Genomic DNA, 23,635 nt, shown 5'->3' on the forward strand with positions numbered 1-23,635 from the left:
CTAATTCGCACGCAAATTCGCTCTTGAAAACGTTAGGAAATTTTATGATTTGGTAAAGAAAAAGTCACAAAATTTCATTTTGGAATTTTAGTAGACACCCTGAAGAACATAAAAACACAAAACGTTGGTAAATCAATTAGTAAAACACTCGCCTGACAAGTGGGAAGTCATGGTTCGAGTCTCATCCATTCTAATAATGAGATTTTTTCTTTTGTTTTTCAAGTAATACTTCATATCTGTATAGTAATACGAGGGAGGATTACAAACTAAGGTTACCAGGCCAATATTTCTGGAGTTTCATTTGTTATAGAGGAATGAGGAGTGTGTGGTAATTTTAATACATGGAGTTGGCAACTTTGCACAGTTTCAGCCACTCGACACCTACGGCGCTAGGTGTAGGTAAATACAAATAGCAAATCGCTTGGAAAACTGATCTCGCGAAGAAGTCCGCTCAGTTATTTGATTTCTGTGGGCGAAACCTGTAACCGCGGCTGAGATTCACCGGCAGCTGGTAGAGGTTTACGGAGAGATTGTAATGTCTCATCAGTATGTCGTAGAATGTTGTCAAAAGTTGCGACTGGTAGGGAAAACGTCACTAACGAAGAGCGGAGTGGCCGACCCAGCACGATATCCACAGATTTGAACATAGCTTGCGTGGGGGAACTAATTCAGGACAACAGATGGATCAGACGAGGAAGTGAAACATTTCGTGACAACGCGGGTGAACACAACAGAACTTTTACCAGGAGGGAATCTTCACACACATTCCACGATACGACAAGTGCCTCAACCGATATGGAGACTGTCGAAAATTAACCTAATGTATGTACTATCTGTTGGCTATATTAGTTGTATGACATAATATACACATGTTTCACTGCAGGCTTTGTAACCTTACTTTCCGATCATTCCTCGTTCATAAAAGAACAGACATAATATACACATGTTTCACTGCAGGCTTTGCAACCTTACTTTCCGATCATTCCTCGTACATAAAAGAACAGACATGTTTCACTGCAGCCTTTGTAACCTTACTTTGCGATCACTCCTCGTACATAAAAGAACAGACATAATATACACATGTTTCACTGCAGGCTTTGCAACCTTACTTTCTGATCATTCCTCGTTCATAAAAGAACAGACATAATATACAGATGTTTCACTGCAGCCTTTGTAACCTTACTTTCTGATCACTCCTCGTACATAAAAGAACAGACATAATATACACATGTTTCAATGCAGCCTTTGTAACCTTACTTTCCGATCATTCCTCGTTCATAAAAGAACAGACGTAATATACACATGTTTCACTGCAGCCTTTGTAACCTTACTTTGCGATCACTCCTCGTACAACCTCACTTTCCGATCATCACTCGTACTAAATATTTTATGTTATGATAATCGGTTCATTCAATCTGAAACTGTTAAGTAAAAAGCATGTGTAGAGTTGATATACACTTTTCTTGATCATACATGTTCAAAAATATTGACATAAATGAACGTCTGTCCGTTTTGTTTGTTCGTAATAAGGTGCATGTTTTTGTTTATTTTTCAGGAACGGGAGGATTATGAAGTGCGACACAACCTTGTTCAACAAATAATTTTGGAATATGGACAACAATTAATCAGTAATTTGATCCATGCCTGCGTTTTCTGTTTACATTCCTATATGCTGTCAGACGTAGCGGACGTTATCATGGAACTAATGCTCACGGACCGTGCAGTAAGTTGCAAGCATCATTTTTCTTCGTAATGAATTTTTTCATACTTTATATTAGTTTTATCGATTAACTACACCGGCTTCTAAAGATCCAGATTTAAGTCAAACAGAAAGGTAACTTAGAATTAACTCTTTATATAAAATCGCTAATAACTTGACTAATTGGGTGGTCAATTTTAGTGAAGCAAATTTTAATGGCTATAGTAGAATAATACAAATTACATGAAATATAAAAGTGCACATAGCTGTTACTCAAAATCGAGTAGATAAGTTCGTCACTAGGAAGGAAAGTAGGTGAAATAGTAGCGGGGATCTTCATGTGTTACATATCATTGGAAAAGTCATACCGAGTACACTTCACATGTGAAATATCTCGCTTAAATGGGACCTCTAGTGGGCGTGGCGACCATTTGATCAGGACAAGGCACGCTCCGAAACACTAGAAAACATGGACAAAGTAGGAAGATATGATGTAATTGTTTTGAGACGTATATATAGGTTTAAAAGGCAGCTGAAGAAGAAACCTGATATCAAATGTTTACAAATGAAAATTGCAGATCCAACATGGCCGACATAAAGTACAAAAACAACCTATGGATCTAAAATTGGGTATATAGAGATATTCGACGTCGCTATGTATAAACCGGATACCAGAAGTGTAAAATTCAAACTGGCGGACAAAATCCAAAACACGCTCCACGGATTTCGAGAGGTCCACAGGCCCTATGCTTCTAGAAAAATCAAAGTTATTTTTTCCGATACATATATGGAAATTTGTCGCCAGACAGTTGAGCTGTAGGGAGACACTACACGGAGAGGAGGAGTGTGTGTGTGTTTCATTTTAATTCTAAAAAGGATTATTTATGATCCTCATAGCTTAATAATAATAATAATAATAATAATAATAATAAAGCTAAAAGACTTTAAAGCTATCAGACTAGAGAAAAACTTATATACAATACGCGTGTATATATATATATATATATATATACAGGGTGTCTCAAAGGTCCCCTGATATAGGGTAACTCTTTTATTATCAGAGTTACAACAAAATATAAGAGAAAAAAAACATATCCAAATATGATGTTTTCAATCTAAAGTGAAGGAATTTTTTAAATCGTACAAGCCGTTTGGGCTACACTCTTTATGCGCCAAATGCTAAATGAAAATGCAACGTTGCCATTTACATGGATCCACAACATAAGTGAATGAAGTGACTGTTTGAAATGGGCGCTGGACATCGACATGTTAGCTTAAAAGACAGTAACTTCATCAACTTATGCTGTGGATCCATGTAAATGGCAACGTTGCACTTTCGTTTAACATTCATTTCCTCCCACTTTCTTGATTCCACCATTTCATTCATTTCTCATAATCACCGTCTCCTTTAGCCTAACCGGCATAATCGTGGGACGTAAAACTCAAAGATTTCATTTCATTTCATTTTTTTCGTTTAACATTAGGCGCATAAACAGTGTATAGCCCAAACGGCTTGTACGATTTAAAAAATTCCTTCACTTTAGATTGAAAACATCATATTTGGAAATGGTTTTTCCTCTTACATTTTGTTGTAACTCTGATAATAAAAGAGTTACCCTTTATCAGGGGATCTTTCAAACATCCTATTTGGTCTAGGAATTAATTCGTGCGGTTGGTACGCACACATTGAAGCTGTAGTACAAACACAAAATACATAAATACCTTAAGAAAAATATTGTCCATCACTAGCCACCACTTTCGCCCATCTGTCAGGCAATGTACGGATTCCGTGGCGAAAGAAGTCCTCATCCTTGGAAGCGATCCAGTCAGAGACCCATGTTTCGACATCTTCTGAAGAAGTAAACCGCTGTCCAATCAAATCGTTGTTCATGCAATCGAACAAGTAGTAGTCCGAAGGAGCAACGTCTGGTGAATACGGCGGGTGGGGTAAAACTTCCCATCCGACATTTTCTAAATAGGTTTTGACCGGTTTTGCGATATGTGGGCGAGCGTTATCATGTTGAACAATAAGTTTATCATGTCTGTTCTCCCATTCTGGTCGTGTTCTGGCCAGAGCTTGCTTCAAACGCATTAATTGTCGTCGATAACGTTCTCCATTCATAGTTTCACCCGGTTGCAGCAGCTCATAGTACACCACACCTTTCATATCCCACCATATGCACAGCATAACCTTTGCACAGTGAATATCTCGTTTTGGTTGTGATGGACCTGGTTCACCTGGTTTCACCCAGGCCTTTTTTCGTTTAGGGTTCTCGTAATGGATCCACTTCTCATCACCCGTAATAATTCGATGCAGAAACCCCTTTCTGCTCTGTCGTTGAAGCAGCAATTCGCAAATGGTTTTTCGTCTTTCAACGTCTCTGTCTTTCAATTCATGTGGAACCCAATGTGACATCTTTTGAATCATTCCCATGGCTTTCAAGCGTTTGGAGACTGTTGTTTGATCAACGCCTAATGCTGCTGCAAGTTGTTCCTGCGTTTGACACGAATCCTGCTCGAGCAATGCTGTCAATTCTTCGTCTTGAAATTTTTTTGGCTGTCCAGCTCGCTCTTGGTCTGCCAAGCCGAAATCACCACTTCTAAACCGTGCAAACCACTTCTGACACGTTCGCTCAGCTAGAGCATGGTCACCATACACTTCCACCAAAATACGATGACTTTCAGTCGCACTTTTCTGCATGTTAAAGTAATGCAGCAGGACACCCCGCAAAAACACTTTATCAGGCACAAATTGCGCCATGTTCACTTAACTACAAACTGGTGTTGTTGACGCTTTAATCCACTGCCCTATACTACGAACGATACGCGATGACAGGGGTTTGCAACACATGTGTGGATACACGGAACTGTGGGACGCTCCGTTCGTTGCGCCATCTCTTGTCCACCCGCACGAATTAATTTCTAGGCCAAATATATATAAGTCTCATTCTAACTCGAAGATTTCATTTCTCATAGAGTTGTATTATATCCTTACCCTGGACAGTTATTGATACAAAAGAATACAAATGATCTCCACTGGCGACGTTTATTAAAGAAGTTATTTTTACCTTCTATTTACTTTTATATATTAATATATAGTTTTTGTTTATTGCAGTAAGAGGGAAAAGTACAGTTTTTTTATTTACTTATTTACAATGGTATCTCCGTGAACACTGATTACTGGTGTCAAGTTAAAAAGGAACTGAAGAAAGAAAGATCACTAGAGGTATTTTGGTTCAGTAAAGCTAGGTTGCCATGCTGCAAGAATCTTGCAGCTGTCATTAAGAAATCTTGCATCCCCATCTTTCTATTTACTGTTTACACAGTACAACTTTCTGAAAGTAGGAAAGATTCTTGCAACATGGCAACCTAGCTTTAGATATGTACCTTCATACTGCATACTACACAACTTTTACCAGCGATAGGAACCTTGCTCCGAGCAATTTTCACTTGATTGAACCTTAAAGTAATTCCTCGGAGGTCAGTATTTCAGAAGTGAGAAGAAGTAAAGCAAGTAGTCTGATTAGAACTCCAGGTACTGAGGAATTTTTTGTACCCTGCTCGCTTATGTCCAGTAGTAAAATGCTGGAATAAGTGCATTAATTAAGAGGAGAATTACATCGAGAAATAAGTCATTTTCAGATATCGAAATATATTTTGTTGTCACTTTTGTCATTAACTTAAATACAGTTTTACATAATGTAATTACGTCTTCATAGAAGTAGTAGGGACGTTTTTGACAGCTATACATTTTGTTTGTCTTAAATTTCGTTTTCGGTTTTATTTTCTAGGCTGTCTGTCAGTGGCTAGAGGTTGCCGTTAAAGCGTTACCAACACAAAACTCAGGGGGCAGCGTTACAGCTACACAGAGGCAGTTGGTCGACTTCCATCGCTCTCTTACAAGGTAAGTATTCATCCAACAGCGTTCTATGCTTCTGTATGGAATCAGTAAATTAAGCACATTGATATTTAAGTAGGATGAAAATAATGATATGATTTGATTGATGAAGTTTCACATTTTGTTGTCAGTACCAAGGTTGTGTGAGACAGAACGTACTGTTCATAATAGAAACCGAAGAACTGCTCGGATTTACATCCAATTATTTCCATCGTAATCGAACCCTGGAGGTACAACAAATTTATGTATTCTTCTGTATTTACGTATTATGAATGTTAATTTAATGAAATATGCACGATTCTTTTAACGGTATATCTAAAATATTATTACCTGAAACTCCATTATTCATTTTATGTACTGGTCCCTGAAATTTTACAATCTATATTATAAAATTCAGAGTGACTATATTTGTGACTCTTAATCTTTTGATTCACCTGACCGATCTCGATCAAATTTTTAACATAGATGAGGTTCGGGCCAGGGACGACTTTTATCATTTTACATTGACGGTGCAACTAAGGGAAGGCATATATATATATGATCAAAAATGATCATTATCAGTGTCGAATCCATTGTTTTCGGGGTCACTGAGATGAACAGTGACACTTCCGATGCCGTTTAAATCTAAATTCAGCCACGGAACATGGGGGAGGAGGAGGGGGAGAGAAATATAAAAATCCTCGAAAATGACCGATATCAGAGAGCGCTTTAGTAGTAATAAAAAGTGACTGACTAACGTAACATATTCTTATTTTTCTAGCGAGGCAGGTAATTGATACTAGCTAACTTATAAAAATTACTTGAAACTTCGTAATTAATTGTATATTATTACCTGAAACTTCATAATAAGTTCTGTTATTCCCTGAAATTTCATAATTAACTCTATACTAACCCTTGGAACTTCATAATTGTTTGTTATTCCCTGAAATTGCATAACTAACTCTCTTTCATCCTACTATAGACATATTTGTCGAAAAATGCACCTAGTGAAGAAACTTGAGTTCTCTTCGCTCTGTCATAAGATTGTTTTCCTGAATATATACAAATTATTAAGTAATTAGGATTGTATTTGTAGCATCGAAATGACTTCGGAAACGAGAATTTGATTTTAATAGTATTAAAATTAAAAATAAGGTATAAAGTGCGCGACAGTTGACTCTTAAGTCATGAACTATTTATCAGAATCATTTCGATATTAGAATACGTTCTCATTATAGTGCTGCTTGTTTGATGAATTTAAATTCCTTAAGACAGATCTCTTAAGTAAGGTCAATTGTGGGAGTTTACTTAAAAATTTTCTAATCCATAACCGGTACTCCGTGTCCTGTACTGCATCAAAAGTCTTTAGTTTAATGAAAGTACGTACTTTAAGCACACAATTCACTGTAGCTGTTATTGTGGTATCCTGCGGGTTTAAGATTCGCGAAAAACAGATTTGGTCTTCTTTTGGGCTGATAGTCTTTCAGTGTCCAGCTCAAGTGTGTTTACAGAATACGACTCATTTTAGCTTTGAAACTTCTTGTATAAAATAAAAGACTTAATTCTGACTGTATAAATTCTGACTAAAGCGTACACTATTTAATAAATAAATAATATTGTTTCAGTTTCGGCAAAGTATCTATGCCTTCGTCAGACACATTATAAAATACAATTTCTAAGCCTACAGCTTATATATATATATATATATATATATATATATATATATATGAAAATAAGAGGTCATATATAGGAACAAATAGGATCCGTTCTTTTATCTATATATGTAAAATTGAAAATCACTATGTTTGTGACTAAATCTCCTGAACCGTCCGACAGATCTCGATCAAATTTGTAACATGGACGAGGTTCGAGGCTGGGCTGGTTTTAGGCTATTCACTTTGATGATAGAACTGAGGGTTGAGAGAGGGGGTATAAACAAATAAATAAAACTTAATAACTCCTGAACCACTCGACCGATCTTGATCAAATTTTCAACATAGATGAGGTTCAGGCCTGGGATCGTTTTTATGATTTAAATTTGACGGATCAATGAAGGGGAAGAGAAGGAGGGGAAGATGTATAAAAATCAATTTATATAAGACTGAAAGTACTATTTTTGTAACTTAACTCTTGAATTATCCGAGCGATCTCAATCAAATTTTCAAGATATATGAGGTTCGGATCTGGAAACATTTTTTAATTTCACTTTAACGGTAGATCCTAGGGGAGGGGGAGGGGAGGAGGACTATACATAAAAGATAACTTTTGAACCACCCGACCGATCTCAATCAAATTTGCAACATACATGAGTTTAGGGCAGGGATTACTTTAGGCTATTCACTTTGACGATGCAACGTAGGGGAGGGGGAAGGGGAGAGAAATTTAAAAATGATGAAAAATGACTGATATTAGTGTTGAATCCATAGTTTTCGGGGTTGATGAGAGAAACAGTGACACTTCTGATGCTGTTTCAATCCAAGTTCAGCTCTGATAGTTGGGTAGGGGAGGGGATAAACATTTAAAAATGATCCAAAATGACTAATATTAGTGTCGAATCCAAAGTTTTAGGAGTAGCTGAGATTAACAGTGACAATTCTGATGCTATGTGCCGCAGCACGGGGGAGGGAGAGCTATATATAATAATCGAAAATGACAAATATAAGTGTCTAATCAATAATTTTCGAGATCATTCAGATGAACAGTGACATTTCCGATCCGGTTTAAATGCAAAATCAGCCCCGCCACTTGGAGGAGGGGAAAAAAAGATATATAAAAATGATCGAAAATGGTCACTATCAGTGTCGAATTTATAGTTTTCTGGGTCCCTTAGATGATTAGTGATACTTTCGATCCCGTTTAAACTCAAATTCAATCCCGGAACTTGGGGGAGGGGGAGGGAGAGATATTTAAGAATGATCGAAGATGACCGATATTAGTGCTGAATCCACATTTTTTGGGGTCGCTGAGTTGAACAGTGACACTTCTGATGCCATGTCCCGCAACATGGGGGAAATAAATAAATATAAATGGTTGAAAATGACCAATATTTGTGTCGAATCCATAGTTTTCGTGGTCGCCGAGATGATCAATGATGTTTCCGATGCTGCTTAAATCGATGCCAATGGAAACGAAAACAGTACGTTTTCATCATATACTAAACACATGAGATACGGAGTTATGCATTTAAATTTGCATTTCAACCCAGCGAAGCTGGTAATATATGCTAGTTCTTAATAATTTTTAATTGATTACATATTTGCAACTTTTGACGATACAACTTTCACATGAAAACTTAATGTTTAATTTGTACATCTGTGTTCTTTTAATGAACAATTTTCACTTTTGAGACCCTTAAACTCTTAATTGGTCATCTACTATTCAATACACCTGTGTTACGGCTTCTTTCTTCTCTGCTTTATCCAATATCTTTCTTCACACATATGTAATCAATTAAAAATAGTTAAAAATGAAAAGACGGATCTTACTGGTTCCTAGATATATGACCTCCTCTCATTTTCTGAGAAGCTGTAGGCTTAAAAATTGGACTTTATAATGTCTCTAATGAAGGCAAAGATATTTTGCCGAAACTGTAACAATATTATTCATTTATTAAATAGTGTACGCTTTGGTCAGGATCTGTCATTTACTTTTTCTCTAGTGAATACATTGACCTTCCGAAATATAATAATAATGAAAGATGTACAAAGATTTCTCGAAAATGAAGATCATCATATGTACTGTTAGGTATTCAGATGTCCAAACTCCAGAGATAAATTTAAAATTGACAGCATAGTAATAACGTAACTTCGATTGGGCCAAATTCCAAGATAGATAGATAGCCAACTAACAGAATAATAAATAACTAGCTGAACCTTAGCTCTCTACACAGCGCATCATTCACATATGAGCATGAATCTCCTTGTCATTCTTCACATCTGTATCAGTTCCTTTAAAGACACGAGTGAAAGATATCTTCATGAAAATCGGCAAGGAGTATCAAAAAGGGGAGATTTTTTCGATTATTTTGTTCTGTAATATGACTAAAGCATTTTGGTAAAGGGCAAATAATATTTTATTAATTTTGACATTAATATTTTGTAAACCTTCATATATTAAATGCAAATAAAACTCAATTCCCAGTCTGGTGCTGTTAGGTCGTTCACACGTGTAAAGAAATTAAGGAAGTCTCGTAACAATTCAAAACTATGTCTAGATAAAACATTCTTTTAATAGGAAATATAACTTATGTTATGTAGCAATGTGTCAAGGTAATAATAAACACTTCCTACTTCATGTTATGAGGTAATTCTAAAAATGTAATTGTAAGCGGAAGAAATGACGCTACCAAAAACTAGGAAGAAAAGGTAGGTGGACAAAAAGAGAAGTAAACTCGAGAGAGTTTTGAAGTGACCATCAGATAAGAAGGATCAACCTCTCAAATCTTCGCTGATTACAATCTGGGTGAGTATATGCTGGTTACAATTTGATAACACACTTTTATTATTCGACTTTGTCACCAAATTCGTTTAATTCATAACCTAACTTCAAAATTCAATATGACAGTTGTTATAGATTTTGACGTAAGGCCACTGCGTAATTATCTGATCTGATATCTCTACTTTTATTTCTACAATCAAAACCATCCATCTCAACAAATAAATTGCTCTACCTAAAATTAAATGGTTAAGTTTGTTATGAGAAAACTCTTTAAATTGCCCCCATGCTAATATGGTTATTAATACATTGAGCTATGTGTGGATAAAATTGTGTATGTCAACGCCCGGATTTCGGTCCAATAAGTTGGTATATGTTAGTTCAATATCTCGTACCGTTTGCAAGATTTGAGCCTACTTCCGGTTGGAGTTTCTAATTCATGTATGATCAGTGTTTTCTTTCTTCTTGCATGCAGTATGTAATAAGCAAATACATTACACACTTAATTAATTATAATGTCAATGACATATGGTGTTCGTTGGGGAAAGTACTTCAAACAATAAAGATTTATCTTACAAGGTACATTCGCGAAGTGTCCCCTCGGGATTCGTGTAAAATTGATTGAAATGCAAAGTTCTCCGCGGTTCAATGTGTATTGTACTAATTTTAGCGGCCCATATGGGTATTTGCATTTTTATGAGCCTTTATATATATATCCGAAATTAAATCATAAACTTCTAAATCGCTCGGACACAAAATTGCTTTTAGTTTCTTTAGATGTGACTGGACATGTATGTAGGTATATGTAAAACAAACTAGATCAAGTATTGCTTCTCTGACACATGTTACACACCCCGTCCGCCATCTTGGATCCGTCATATTAATTCAACTTTGGGTTTCTCAAATGGGAATAGGTGCAAGTGATACATCAAATTCATGTAGAATTTTCTCGAGAATTCACTGATGTAGTTATTTTTAGCGTATCTTGTAGCGTTTGCCAAGTAGCACATGTTAAATGTCAGGCACTCATCGTATATTGAAATAAATAGAAAGCTATGCCGGGCCTCGTGTGTATTGTGCTAATTGCTGCAGCTTATACAGGAGAATTATACATGCATATGAGACTTCATGAACCAATTCTGAGAGTATAAATATACTCGACAATAAGCACACTGGATAAGGGAGTCATTTGTTCAGTCAGGAGATGAGCAACTCGAATTTTCAATTTGCGAAGACAACATTGTCGGGAGCATCAAAGAAATCACAAGCAACGGGGAATGTAGCTTTTTTCCAGGCGTGCCTAATCACATTGTTGAATATTGGAGCACTAAACTGATTATGGATAAGTGCGTGCAGTTTGACAATAGTATTACGGTTCTGGAGGTCTATATCAATATGATCAAGCACAATCCGCTCACAAAATCGCTTGGTAAACCTTTTCCATTGACGGAAAAAGTATACATGTAAAGGCCGGACCAACGACGTTGCACCAGGCGGAATGGTTGCTATTTCGACACGTTTATCCGTAAGTGAAAACAAATGTTGCTGATGGAGAGAAAATGAATCAAGGACTAGGCAACATTTTGATTCAACATTGGGAGAGAGACAATTATCCCGCTATTGGTCAAGAATATTTTTGTCCCCTTTACCAGATTTGGAACACGTTACATATACGTTTTGAGTTCGAATCTGTTTTGTCTTTTTTTACAATGGGACCAAAGGCACCACCTGGTTCACGTAAGACAATAAGAAGAGGGGAAAGTAATTTGCCTTCCATGGAGACAGTGGGTTGAATTGTATATGAATGCGATATTCCAAATACCGAGTTTACTCCAACAATGGTGTCTCTTTCACCTACGTGAAATAGTGTGCGATCCCTATGAATCTCGTAATTGAATCCAGATTGGTCGGTATTTAGAATTTCAACTGAAGAATAATTTCGGACGATTTTGTCTGTAAATTCAATACTAAATGCGATCGCCGAATTCTCAATCTCTTAATCTGATTCAGCATATTTGTACGTCAAAAGCGCGTCACCTTGCGGATAACAATTTTATGAGCTGTCTTGAAATTCCAAACCCAGGTTGGTCCACCTTTCAAATCAGTTAACCCAAGTTCTGTAGCCTTTGTACATGCCCATCGCCTGATATCAATATCGTGGACAGCTATTAGAGAAAATTAGACCACACAAATTCCGATATGAGCTTCAGTTTTTCCCGTTTAGTTCCTTGTTGATCATAATAGTTCTGATACCACGATAAATAGTTCTTATCCTTCCCTCTCTTAAAGTGGTGCATGATTGTTTTTAGTAACCATCCTCTGTTTCTAGCTTCAAGTACATTTTTGACGTAATCAAAAGGAACACACACGTTAGCCTCATCGTCGTTCAAAGATTCATAAACGGGCTCTGTTTCAGTTACTTCCTCGGAAGGCATTTGCACTAATTCTTCATCATCCAGGATTTCAGTGATGCTGGTGTCTTCAAGTTTCTTGATTAAACTGAAAATAGTACCTGCAATAGCTCTTTCTTCATCACGTATTTCACGTAATGAAGATGGTATTTCAATCTGACGTAGACACTCTTAACACCTTATTTGCATCGATTTTCATCGTATGAAATGTACACATACACACACACACTCACACAAACACTTGCACAAGAGCACTCACAAACGAATTACAGGTCCCTAATTTCCTATAATATAAGTACAGCAGTACGTTTGGACTCGCACACCCTTCAACCACAATAACACATTCACAACCTCGTTCCGAACGAGTATATCACTTTTGCAAACAGGTCAGGAGGAGAAGTTAGAACCTGCGCCAGCAAACTTGACGGTCTGTATACAATAGATCATTTAAGTCCCTCCAGGCAGTTCCCGAATAGACATTGTAGAGTAATATCACTTACGCTTACGTTTTTGTGTTGACAAATGAAAGCAATTTCTAAATGGAAAAATATTGTAGGTATAAACAAACTATTTACATTTCATTTGTGTTATAATTTTTATTACATTTCTGTGATTGATTTATTACTTCCATAATGTACTATACTATGGATGTGTGGTCCCTTGTAGCGTAGTCGCTAACGTTCTCTCCTTCGGTGCGAGCGATCCCTGGTTCGATTCCCGGTGGGGGCACTCGATCGAAAAAGTGTGAGAAGCTTTCACAGGCCAGCCATTCTGAATGAGGTTTTCCTGGGTTTTCTTCATTTACACTAGGCAAATGCCGGGGTGGTACCTAATATATAGGTCCCAGGCCGCTTCCTTTTCCCCAGATATTGTGACCGCCGCGGGACGTCATCCCTCAAACGTGACGGGTTAACATGGGCATAGGTGTCGAAAGGCCACAAATGTAAACCATAATCTCTATAATATGGACGCATTGTATTACGATCAATATATCTAACGTAAATACAGATACAATTAGATTTGGGTGAAGATCTACCATTTCCGTACTGACGTCTGTGTGTCTGTATGTATGTAAGTCCAGAGAATATTTCGTCAACGATAAATCACGTAAAAAATTACTTAAATAAACAGAGCCCAGCTCAACTTTCTATTTTGTTCAATATTCATAAAATATCTGACATTTAACACAATAACTTGCAGGCGGCACAAGATACGGTAAAAATAACTACACCAGTGAATTTTCGAGAAAATTCTACATGAATTTGATGTATCACTTGCACCTATTTTCATTTGAGAAACTCAAAGTTGAATCCAATATGGCGGATCCAAGATGGCGGGTGGGGTGCGTAACATGTGCCAGAGAAGCAATACTTGATCCAGTTTGTTTTGCATATGACCACATTCATGTCTAGTTAACATCTAAAGAAACCAAAAGCAATCTTGTGTCCGAGCGTTATAGTAGTTTATGATTGAATTTCGGAAATGTAAAGGCTTATAAAAGTGCGAAATACCCATATGGACCGCTAAAATTAGTATAAAACACATTGGGCCGTGGAGAACTTTGCATATGAATTACTTTTACACGAATCCCGAGGGGACACTTGGCGAATGTACCTTGTTAGACTGGAGAAATTATTAGCCTTGGTTTTTCATTATCGTTTGGCCATGAAACAAACGCCGGAGAGATATGCTAGCCTTGTATACAAATGTGTGGTATTGGAATGTATAACTCGTAGGATATGATGCTTTACTTTTTAAAATTTCAATACTTCCAGTTAGTCGGGGAGCCAGGGGTCCTCCATGTGCACCCCCCCCCTGATCCTATGAGACCATACTTTTTTAAATCTTCATAGTCTAAAGAAAATTTATAGCTATGTTCCCAAGAAAACAAACTGGCTCTACACCTAAAGAATTGCCCTTATTTAGTAGAACCTATATACGTCTGTCAGCAAAATAAAGAAAATAGTTAACCTTCATTTTGATGGATTTATTCCCCCCCCTAACTATCGCATCGTCATAAATGATACATCATTGAAAAGCTTATGGAACACAGATTCCAACGGGGTAATGCCTCCACATTTTGTGCTTCACTCCTAGAAGAAGAAGAAGAAAAAACCTGAAAATTTTTGAAAAATTCTGAAAATTCTAAGATTTATGGCCGGTTGGCAACCCTTGCACTTGCTGCACGTCAACGAAATAATTTCTGCGTATGCTCTAGATAGATATGTCAAACATATGCAACAATCATAGAGATCAGCAAAACACAACGTGAGAAAAAAAAATCAGAACCTCAAATTTCTTTCGGGCCATTTTTATTAGACTTACAAAACAACTCCTATTACCCCTCAATATTATCACCTTTCTATTAGAACTACGCACATGAATCTTCGTTATTACGTTTGATATCCTCCAATAACAATTATGATTTAGAAAATAGTTACTTTGCCCAATTCTGGGGGGGGGGGGATATAGCCTTTAGATTGCAATTAGAATAGTACGCTATTAGTATCAAAGAATTTTTTTTTTTTTTTTTTTTTTTTTTTTTTTTTTTTTTACAATTTCTGGCGTTACCAACCCTTACAGTGCATGTTAGTTTAATTATTTTTATAGGAGTAAGATGCAACGTACCTGTATATGCTGCCGAAGGAGATAAAATGAAATATTCACTGTACAAATAGACAAATCAAATTAGGGGCATTTCTGCAGTTATTCAGCAAAAGCAATCACTTTCACAATCACTATCACTTTCATAACTGAAAAGGTTTCCCAGTGCAAAAAGTGTATTCAGCAACGGGTCAATTAAACAGGCCTTTGAGGGCGGTAACATGGAAAAGTCAACATTTGCTTCCATTGAAAGGATGAGATCTTTGTCTTGGCATTTGTTTTTTACTATGAGCAGCCTAAGTTCATCAATTGAGGAACATTTTCTAGATTCATAAAGGGCGCATGTAAATTCCTCTAGGAGTGAAACTAATTTGTCATGTACAGTCCATGATGCTCCAAGTTTTTGGAAAGCTGCAAGATAAGGTTGATACTTCTGAGAGAGCAGCATTTTTAAAGGTTTGATCTTTCCTTTTCCTTTGAAGGCACTTGTTGAATCACACCCTGTAAAGGCATGAAGCCCCAGTAAAGCAGAACACTTCTCAGCACCATAATCCTCTGACAGTTTACTAACATTAAGTAACCTTTTCTTGTTACCATATCCTGATTGAAACAATATTTTGCATCTGATGTTACTTGCATGAGCAAGCAATATCCAAAAAAATGTCACCATCAGGACTTTTAACTCTCACTTCCTCGTAACATGCAATAGATAATGACTCTCGTATCTGTTTCTTCTTGGTTTGATGTCAGTTCTGGTATCAATACGGCTTCTTTGGAAACAGAGAGATTGAAAGCTTCTCCATTCTTTACTGAAATAAAATTGCGAGTTCCTATCAAATCCTTTACTTCTTTCTCTGTTGGCCAAATATCATGCAGAATATTTACTAACTGTTGCTTATTTTCTTTATTTTTCAAAAACAATTTCCAGTCTTTAGGTTTCTTGGATTTCGGGCCTGACACAATCAACTTTTCTGCTTCTCCTCTTCGTTTTCTTTCCAAAGCTTTTACTGATATCTTGCTGTACATATCAGTACTGAAGATGACATCACCTTGTTTAGAAGTCATATGGAAAATCTTCATAGCTATGTCCTTGAAAGTTGGTGGAATTTATTTCAAAATGTGAAAGTATGCATTACCATCTTCGACAGTCAACGTTTTTGGATCAGGGGAAAAAGCCTCATCACAAACATCTTTTGCAAAGTACAAAAACGACTTGGCTTTGTTGGTCTTGGCAAGAAATCCATTAGTGGTACCGATGCTGTATGGTATTGGTGACAAAGAATATGTCATAAGCTGTTTCAAATCTATCTTAATGTCTTTTTCTTGTGCCTTCACTAGTAGCTGAGATAGAATATTTCCTTGATGTCTGTACTCTATAACTTTGTTTGTACTTGTTGCCACCTTGACACTAATTTGCATGTCTGCCATAGTTTTCAAGTTCAGTTTTTTGATGCTCTCAAAAAAAGTTCTCATTCTTTTTCAGTCGCTCTTCCACAAAAGTATCTCTGGCACCTTTCCCTAGCTGTTCAGCTTGAAGAATATCTTCCTCAATATTTGGAGACACACAAACACCTGAAGATATTACATATAACCGATCTTCTTTAATGCCAAAAGGATTCATGTAACCTTCAAAAGCTTCTATTACTCGCAATACTGTCTTGTGCCCTCTTTCAATTGCTGATCTTCCTAAGTCTCGATGAATATTTCCTTTTCTATTTTTGATACCAGCCATATGCAAAGTTGCTCCTAACATTTCCGAACGCATATGTGTTGTCAGTATACATCTTTGGTATGCACCATAGTTCCTTGTTATTCCGGTCAACCCTACCCCACTACCTCCAGCACCTCCTCTTGACCTTGCATGCTTCATGAATGTTTCTTCCATGGTTTTATCTACATCTGTTCTACACCCTGGAACCATACTCCTCGCAACACTGAAAGCACCCATTTTTAACAGTTCCTTTGCACCTGGGTGAGTATGTTCAATGTTAGCTATCATAACTGAAAACTTGTAGTATATCGTGCATGATTTTGAGCAGAGTAGCTAAAGAACAAAGGTGACATTAAATGTAAACACTCTGCATACAGATAAAAGTCATTTTTCTTAACAGCTTCATGAAGTTGCAAAACCAGCCCCACATGATCCATAAATGACACCCAAAACTGAGCTGTTTTACCAAGTGATCCCTTTTTAACCTCTTGTCTGAAATCTTGATATTCTTTACAAAAGTGAGCAACTTTTCCATTCTGCATGATTAAATTAATGCTGTCATGATTGGGTTCTAATATTGCTTGCTTAAAATAATCTTTCAAATTTTCCAACATATTCAAATCATCTTTTTTATTAAACTGAAAGGTTTTGAGAAGCATTCTTTCCAAAGCTTCAAGAACTATTTTATAGCAATGCATAGCTCTACTGTAGTTCTTGTCACTCAATACTCCTTTCATCGATCTCGATGTCATTAGTCCAGCTTCTATCATAACATCATCTAAACCTGACCCTGTCATTTTCTTTCCTACAGCTGAGAAATAGGCACCTGTTAAATGAGTGCTTCCAGTATTCCAAAGGAGAGTTCCAAATTAATGGAAATGCTTTCACGCACACACCTAAGTCAAAGGTTGTGATTACATAATCTTGCCCAACAGCTTGAGAAGCTTCTTCTGCTAATCTCAAACATTGCTTCACTGTACTGTAGTCTGTGATTGGCTTGTAAATGACTGGATAGTAACCTAAGATTGTGAGCTTCTTGGGTGGCTCACCAGCGATTGACTGAAATCCACTCCATCCAGGTATTTTATTCAAATCAGATGTTTCCTGAGACCTTAGCCACACCCAACACAAATTGTTTTGAAGACTTCTTGAGAAAGCTGATTCCCCCTCTGAATAATGAATTATGAATGACTAACTTAGGACTGTTTCGAATGTGTACAAAGCAATCAGGTAACTCATGGTTAATTGTTAAATTCAAGCTTTTCTGTTTGGTCCTCACTTTTGTATCTTTGATACATTCACTTCTGATGTCATCTTCCTCTACTTTCTGCAGCATTATTCCATGAGCTGTATGAACAGAGCCAGCACCTGTCAATTCATTCACATGTTGGTCAAAATTATCAAACTCAGAATGAAAAAAGAAATTTCCCACTTGGCCTCATTGCAATAGCATCAGATACAACAGAAGATTTGTTCAAAACCTCATTAGCCATTGCAGTCTCTGCCACTAAACTAAACCAATACGATTCACAATGACCCAGTTTGTTGAGGAGGGTTATTAGTTCCTTGCTTTGAAATAAATGTCTAAGACTCAGGCAGAGTAACACATGCTTTGGCATCTTCCATTGTCCTTTGGTTGTGGCCCGGCAGATGTCTTGGCCTATTGAAGAAATAAGTTTCTTGGTTGTATCACTTTGCTTTTCCTTTCTGTTGGACATGACAATGGACAGAAAATTTTCCAAATTCTTCGGAACTTTGACATCTTGGTCAAGTTCTTTTGACGTTGGTGGCCACTTAAGGTCTCCTTCCGCTCTGAATGTTCTAATGATAGAATCATGAAGATTTCTGGCCGCATTCTCAATGCTATTCTCTGATCCTAGTTGAAAAGCCATTTGGACTGCGGTATCAGTATCAAGGGACTTACTGTAAACAAGGACAGCTTGAAAACACTTGCTCTGAGTAAATGAGATGTGTTGGCTGATTTCATGTTTCAATAATTTTGCCTTTAGTTTTTCAGATCTATGATTTGGATTCCGACAATTTGACTTTTCTAATTCTGCAATGTACAAACCATTCAAATCTTTAAGTTTCATAATCAATTTGAGTTGTATGACTTTCATTGTAACCTCTTCAAGAACTACTTCAAAAGCATTTTTGTGTGCTTTCTCCATCTGCATTTGTATCAGCTTTTGTTCTTCATTCTTAGTTCTCCAATGGGTATCAATATTACAATAAGACTTCCTACAAGATGGATGAAATCTGGCTTCAACTGCAAATAAATCAACATTTCTGATTCTCCGTAAAAGCTTTTCATCACCTTTCGCTTCAGCACATATTAGAACAGTGTTTCCACCACCATACTCGAAGAGAGATGTGTTTTCACTTGTTCTGGCTTTATTCTTATAAATGCGTTTAGGTTCAACTACATTACAGAAAATGCAATCAGGCTGGAAGATGATTCGATCTTTAGACTGTGATCGTCGTGACGTTGAGTGACTCTTCTCATCTTGGACTGAGGAGGTAGATGTTTCAGCTTTAAGTCGATCAAGGTTTTTGGTAAATTTTTGATAACACTCGCTGTGATAACCATCTCTTTCTTGCACAGTATCTGGATCTTGGGAACAGATATCAAGTCTTTCTGTTGGTGACGTTTGTAACTGTCTTTTTCTTTTCACTTCCAGTAACTTATCAATCCGTTCTTGCGCATTGGGTAATTTCAAAATATGAGTGAAATGTACACCTTTACACGGTAACGGGGGAAAAGGATCACTAGGTCGTCAATCTGTCATATTCAGACCTTCAAACGCCTCATACAGGGCGATCTTCAGTACTATCGGGTATCCAGCTGTTATCCTGCTTTCTATTCCATCAATGTCTATAATTTTTGGATACTGTTAATATAAAAATATAATGTACACATTAGTGCAATTTTGTTTGCGTAAGATAATAGCAAATGTTGCCAGTGCAGTTGTTCCCAATATATATTTCAATTTCTTGAGTTTCTTCTTCCTCCTCTTCTACAAATATCCCAGAATTTGTACAAATGTTACTTCGCTGGACTCTGTGTTGAAAAAAGTTTGCAACGAAATGTAGTTCATGGTCCTGTGTTAAATAGGGAGATCACCAGAGTCATCAATGTGAGTACCATTTCTAGTCCTTAAAAAACCTTATTCAGGGCGGTCCTCAGTACTGACGAGTATCGAATTTTTATCTCGCTTTCTATTGCACCAATGTATATGATTTTTAAATATTATTGACACCAAGGTACAGTGTATACATTAGAGTGATTTTGCCTGCGTACGATGGTAGCAAGTGTTGCCAGCATTCCACGATTTCCAGAAAACGTCTTTTTTTAGATTTTTTGCGGGGTTTCTTCCTCTTATTCTTCTACAAATAACGCACAATCTCCTCACTTGTTACCTCATTTGAATCTACGTAAAATAAGCTTTCCAACGAGGTATTATTCGTGGCCCTGTGATAATTAGGGGAATCTCTAGGACCGTCAAAGTGAAGGTCTACGCTTTCCGTGAAATACCTGCTGGTCTTATAAAGGTTAAAAAGAAAGGCCCGCTATTTTATAGTAGAGCCAGTTTTCTTTTTTGGGAACATGGCTTAAAATTTTCCTTGGACTGTTAGTAATATAAAAATATATGTCGCAAAGGATCAGGGGGGGTGCACATGGAGGACCCCTGGCTCCTCCCCTAAGTGTACCCCCCCAAAAAAAATGTAATAAAGAAATAACGGCCATTTTTTAAACATTCAATTAGAAGTGAACAATCTACACAAAGTTTGCAATCAATCAGTGAAAACGGCATCTTTCTAGAGCTTGTGGTTTCCGAGATGTCATTGTCAAATGAATTGGTCACAAACATATAAACGTCCACACATATAAACAGGGTTGGCAAAAACTATGGTTTTTATTGAAAAAAACCAAAAAACCAGGTTTTTTTTGGTTTAAACCAGGTTTTTTTGGTTTAAATAATTTGCTCTATGTATTTATATCACAGATGGACAGAAATAAGTTTGTTTCGCCTCGGTGTTATTATGCAACAACCGGATTATGTTGGGAGGGGTCACATACGGAATTCAACCGCTTCTCGGCTTACATCTGAGGGAAACTATCCTTCATTTGGACTCGAAACCGGGACTAATTGGCCACAACTGCGATACGTCTGCCGACTACTCACGAAGGACTCCTGATAAAAATACGTTGTACTGATCTTTACATACTTGTTAATATAATTGTCAAGAGTCATTTCAGAAGGACAAAAAGATAAATAGTTGCACAAGTGAAACCATTATACAGATTTACATATGGACAATTTCAAAATACTGCAGAGTACAAAAGAACTAATGTCCAAGTTAGTTCACTACGACTTTTATTATTCTAAGTTAAAGAAATACAACGACTTAATTTGCGTATCAGTACGAAAAGTGAATAAAAATACGAATTATTTGAGTCCACTTTGACCTATTTATACATAAATAGATACCAGAGATACTTCTGATTTCAAAAATGCCTCTCGTGCGGTTTGTATGACGCCTACCTCCCCACCCCCCGCAAAGTACGGCATTTCGATGTATTTTATCAATAGTAAACATTATTAGAACGAAATAATATTTAGAATTTTTCTTTGATTGCAACTGCATAATAATAATAACAAACTATAAAAAAAATCACATAAGAAACACTCATAAACTTATACAAAAAAAAGTTGCTTTTGTATAGTATAATCCCTTTGAGTAATGAATGAGGAATTTAGGTCTGAATATAATACGAATAATATACAGGAGTGAAACGTGATAACCCACAAATGTGTGTCCATCAAGATATTACGAACATTATTCGCTTTTTGGTTTAAACCAGTTGGTTTTTTGAAAAAACCAGGTGGTTTAAACCATGGTTTAAACCACCTTGGTTTAAACCAGCCAACCCTGCATATAAACCTAGCATTTTAATATATAGATACTTGGTAATTTTCTTTTGAAAATATACAGATTCCATAAAACTGAGCCCTAGTTAGGCAGGTAGCGAACTTAGACAAGTGACCAAGCAAGAAGTGTTTTCTGTATTACTTTCATGGAAAATGTACACTTAACAATAATTTATTTATTTATTTTCAGGGCCGAGAATTCAAAAGCTGTGACGCACGCTCTTCGAGATTTCGCAAGACTTTATCGCTGACGTCTCACAAGAGGATAATAACAAAACAAAATAATATTTAAGAAAATAAAAAACACACACAAAAACAAAACAATGGGACAACCGTTTCTTATTTGGTGCTGCGAGTGGTCAGTTTCCTTTTCAGATGCACAAGTGCTAAAAGAAAAAAAAAAAAAAATAAAATAAAATAAACATGTGTTCACGGAGGATATAGTCATTCGTTCATACAGCAGTCAGTGGATTCTTATATTTAAAAGAAAAAGTGCTGAGTGTACAAGAAACTTTACAGAATGAACGAGAATAAGTGAGAGATTCATACGAGGCTTTGAAACCAGACCTAAACGAAATAAAAGCATTACAAACAGAAGCATAATCATAATTGGTTTTCAATGTGATGTATTGGTCATCTCATGTGTATATGTATATATTATATATATATTTGCCAGTCGTAGTATGATATTTGTTTTTAGTTTTGGTAATGAAATACAGAAAGAGAGCAGTCTGAGGAATTGTACCAATTCCTTTTTACAAAGGAAATTCATGTCTTATTATTTATTTTTTATTTAGTTTTATTATTATTATTATTTTAGAGTTTCCTTTCGTGATATACTGAATAATTTTATATACAGTTCTAATTCCTATATAGTTTTTCTCTTTTGTAAGGTCTCATTTGTGTGTATTGTTAGCAGGGTAGAACAATCTTAAAAGCCATGAGAGTTCCCTTGTGGCTAAGCGGTTAGTGTACGCGCCTTTGGCGTGGGTGACCCGGTTTCGATTCCCGGCGGGAGCTAATGTGATTTGGATCCCACGTTAATCAGTAGGTCCATGTCTCATATAGCTTCGCTGCTAAAAGGGACGCCGAACTTAAAATCAAATCAAATCAAATCAAATTAAAAGTCACGATTTTTGATATGTTACTCCGTCATAATTTTATTAACGTTACTGAAAATATACTATCCACTGAATAATAATAATAATAATAATAATAATAATAATAATAATAATAATAATAATAATAATAATAATAATAGTAATAATACGAAGAAGAAGAAGAAGAAGGAGAAATTATTAATACAAAGAGTTGTCAAGTCTGTTTCAAAACAAAAGGTCTTCGTCGTCTTAAAGAATTTACTTTACCATTGGGAAGATAGCTGAAGGATATTACCAAGTCATCAACTGAAGGTTGGTTATTCTTCGAATTTTCGTACTTCATTCAGTGTTAAGGAAATGTCGTCAGGTGAGTTTTGCAAATTTCTCCTGATATTGAGGAGGTCATGTTTTAAAATAAACTGTAGAGTCTGTGAGAACGTATAAAATTACTACATGTTTGTCGGGAATTAACTTTTAACCACAGCCGCACACACTAACATACTCTCCCACCTACCGACGTACATATTGTAATGTCCATGTGCTTGTGTTTACAAACAACCACAACCACGCCCCTTAGTAGGGAGTGTTGCAGCTGCATACTACAGAGACAACAGCGACATCACTGGCAGGGGCGTGCCGTGGGGAGGGGGCGACGGCCCCGGGCGCCGAAGTAAGGGGGGCGAAAATTTCGGAAGAAAAAAGGAAAAAAGATAGGGAAAATTGCTTGGAATATATGTATGGGAGCGCCGTCGTATATTCTCGCCCCGGGCGCTGATTTTCCACGGCGCGGCCCTGGTCACTGGACACATGACGACGAGGGAACAGCAACGCCACCTACTCACCTCAAGTGCCTATATAACCGAGA

General features: G+C 36.7%; 1 protein-coding gene across 2 annotated transcripts in view; it reads left to right on the top strand.

The window, feature by feature from the left end:
- Tnpo-SR (transportin 3) overlaps window positions 1–22,437 on the top strand; it is a 151,474-nt gene extending 129,037 nt beyond the window's left edge. For both annotated transcript variants that reach the window (XM_081758167.1, XM_081758168.1), the window contains 3 exons: window positions 1,556–1,723; window positions 5,491–5,603; window positions 21,861–22,437. In XM_081758167.1, coding sequence (XP_081614293.1) covers window positions 1,556–1,723; window positions 5,491–5,603; window positions 21,861–21,921 — 342 coding nt within the window. In that variant the 3' untranslated portion in view covers window positions 21,922–22,437. The remainder of the gene's footprint in view (window positions 1–1,555; window positions 1,724–5,490; window positions 5,604–21,860) is intronic.
- Window positions 22,438–23,635: the final 1,198 nt, after the last annotated feature.

The sequence above is a fragment of the Thermobia domestica genome, chromosome 5 (assembly GCF_964235325.1).
Source record: "Thermobia domestica chromosome 5, izTheDome1.hap1.1, whole genome shotgun sequence".
Classification (NCBI taxonomy): Eukaryota; Metazoa; Arthropoda; class Insecta; order Zygentoma; family Lepismatidae; genus Thermobia; species Thermobia domestica.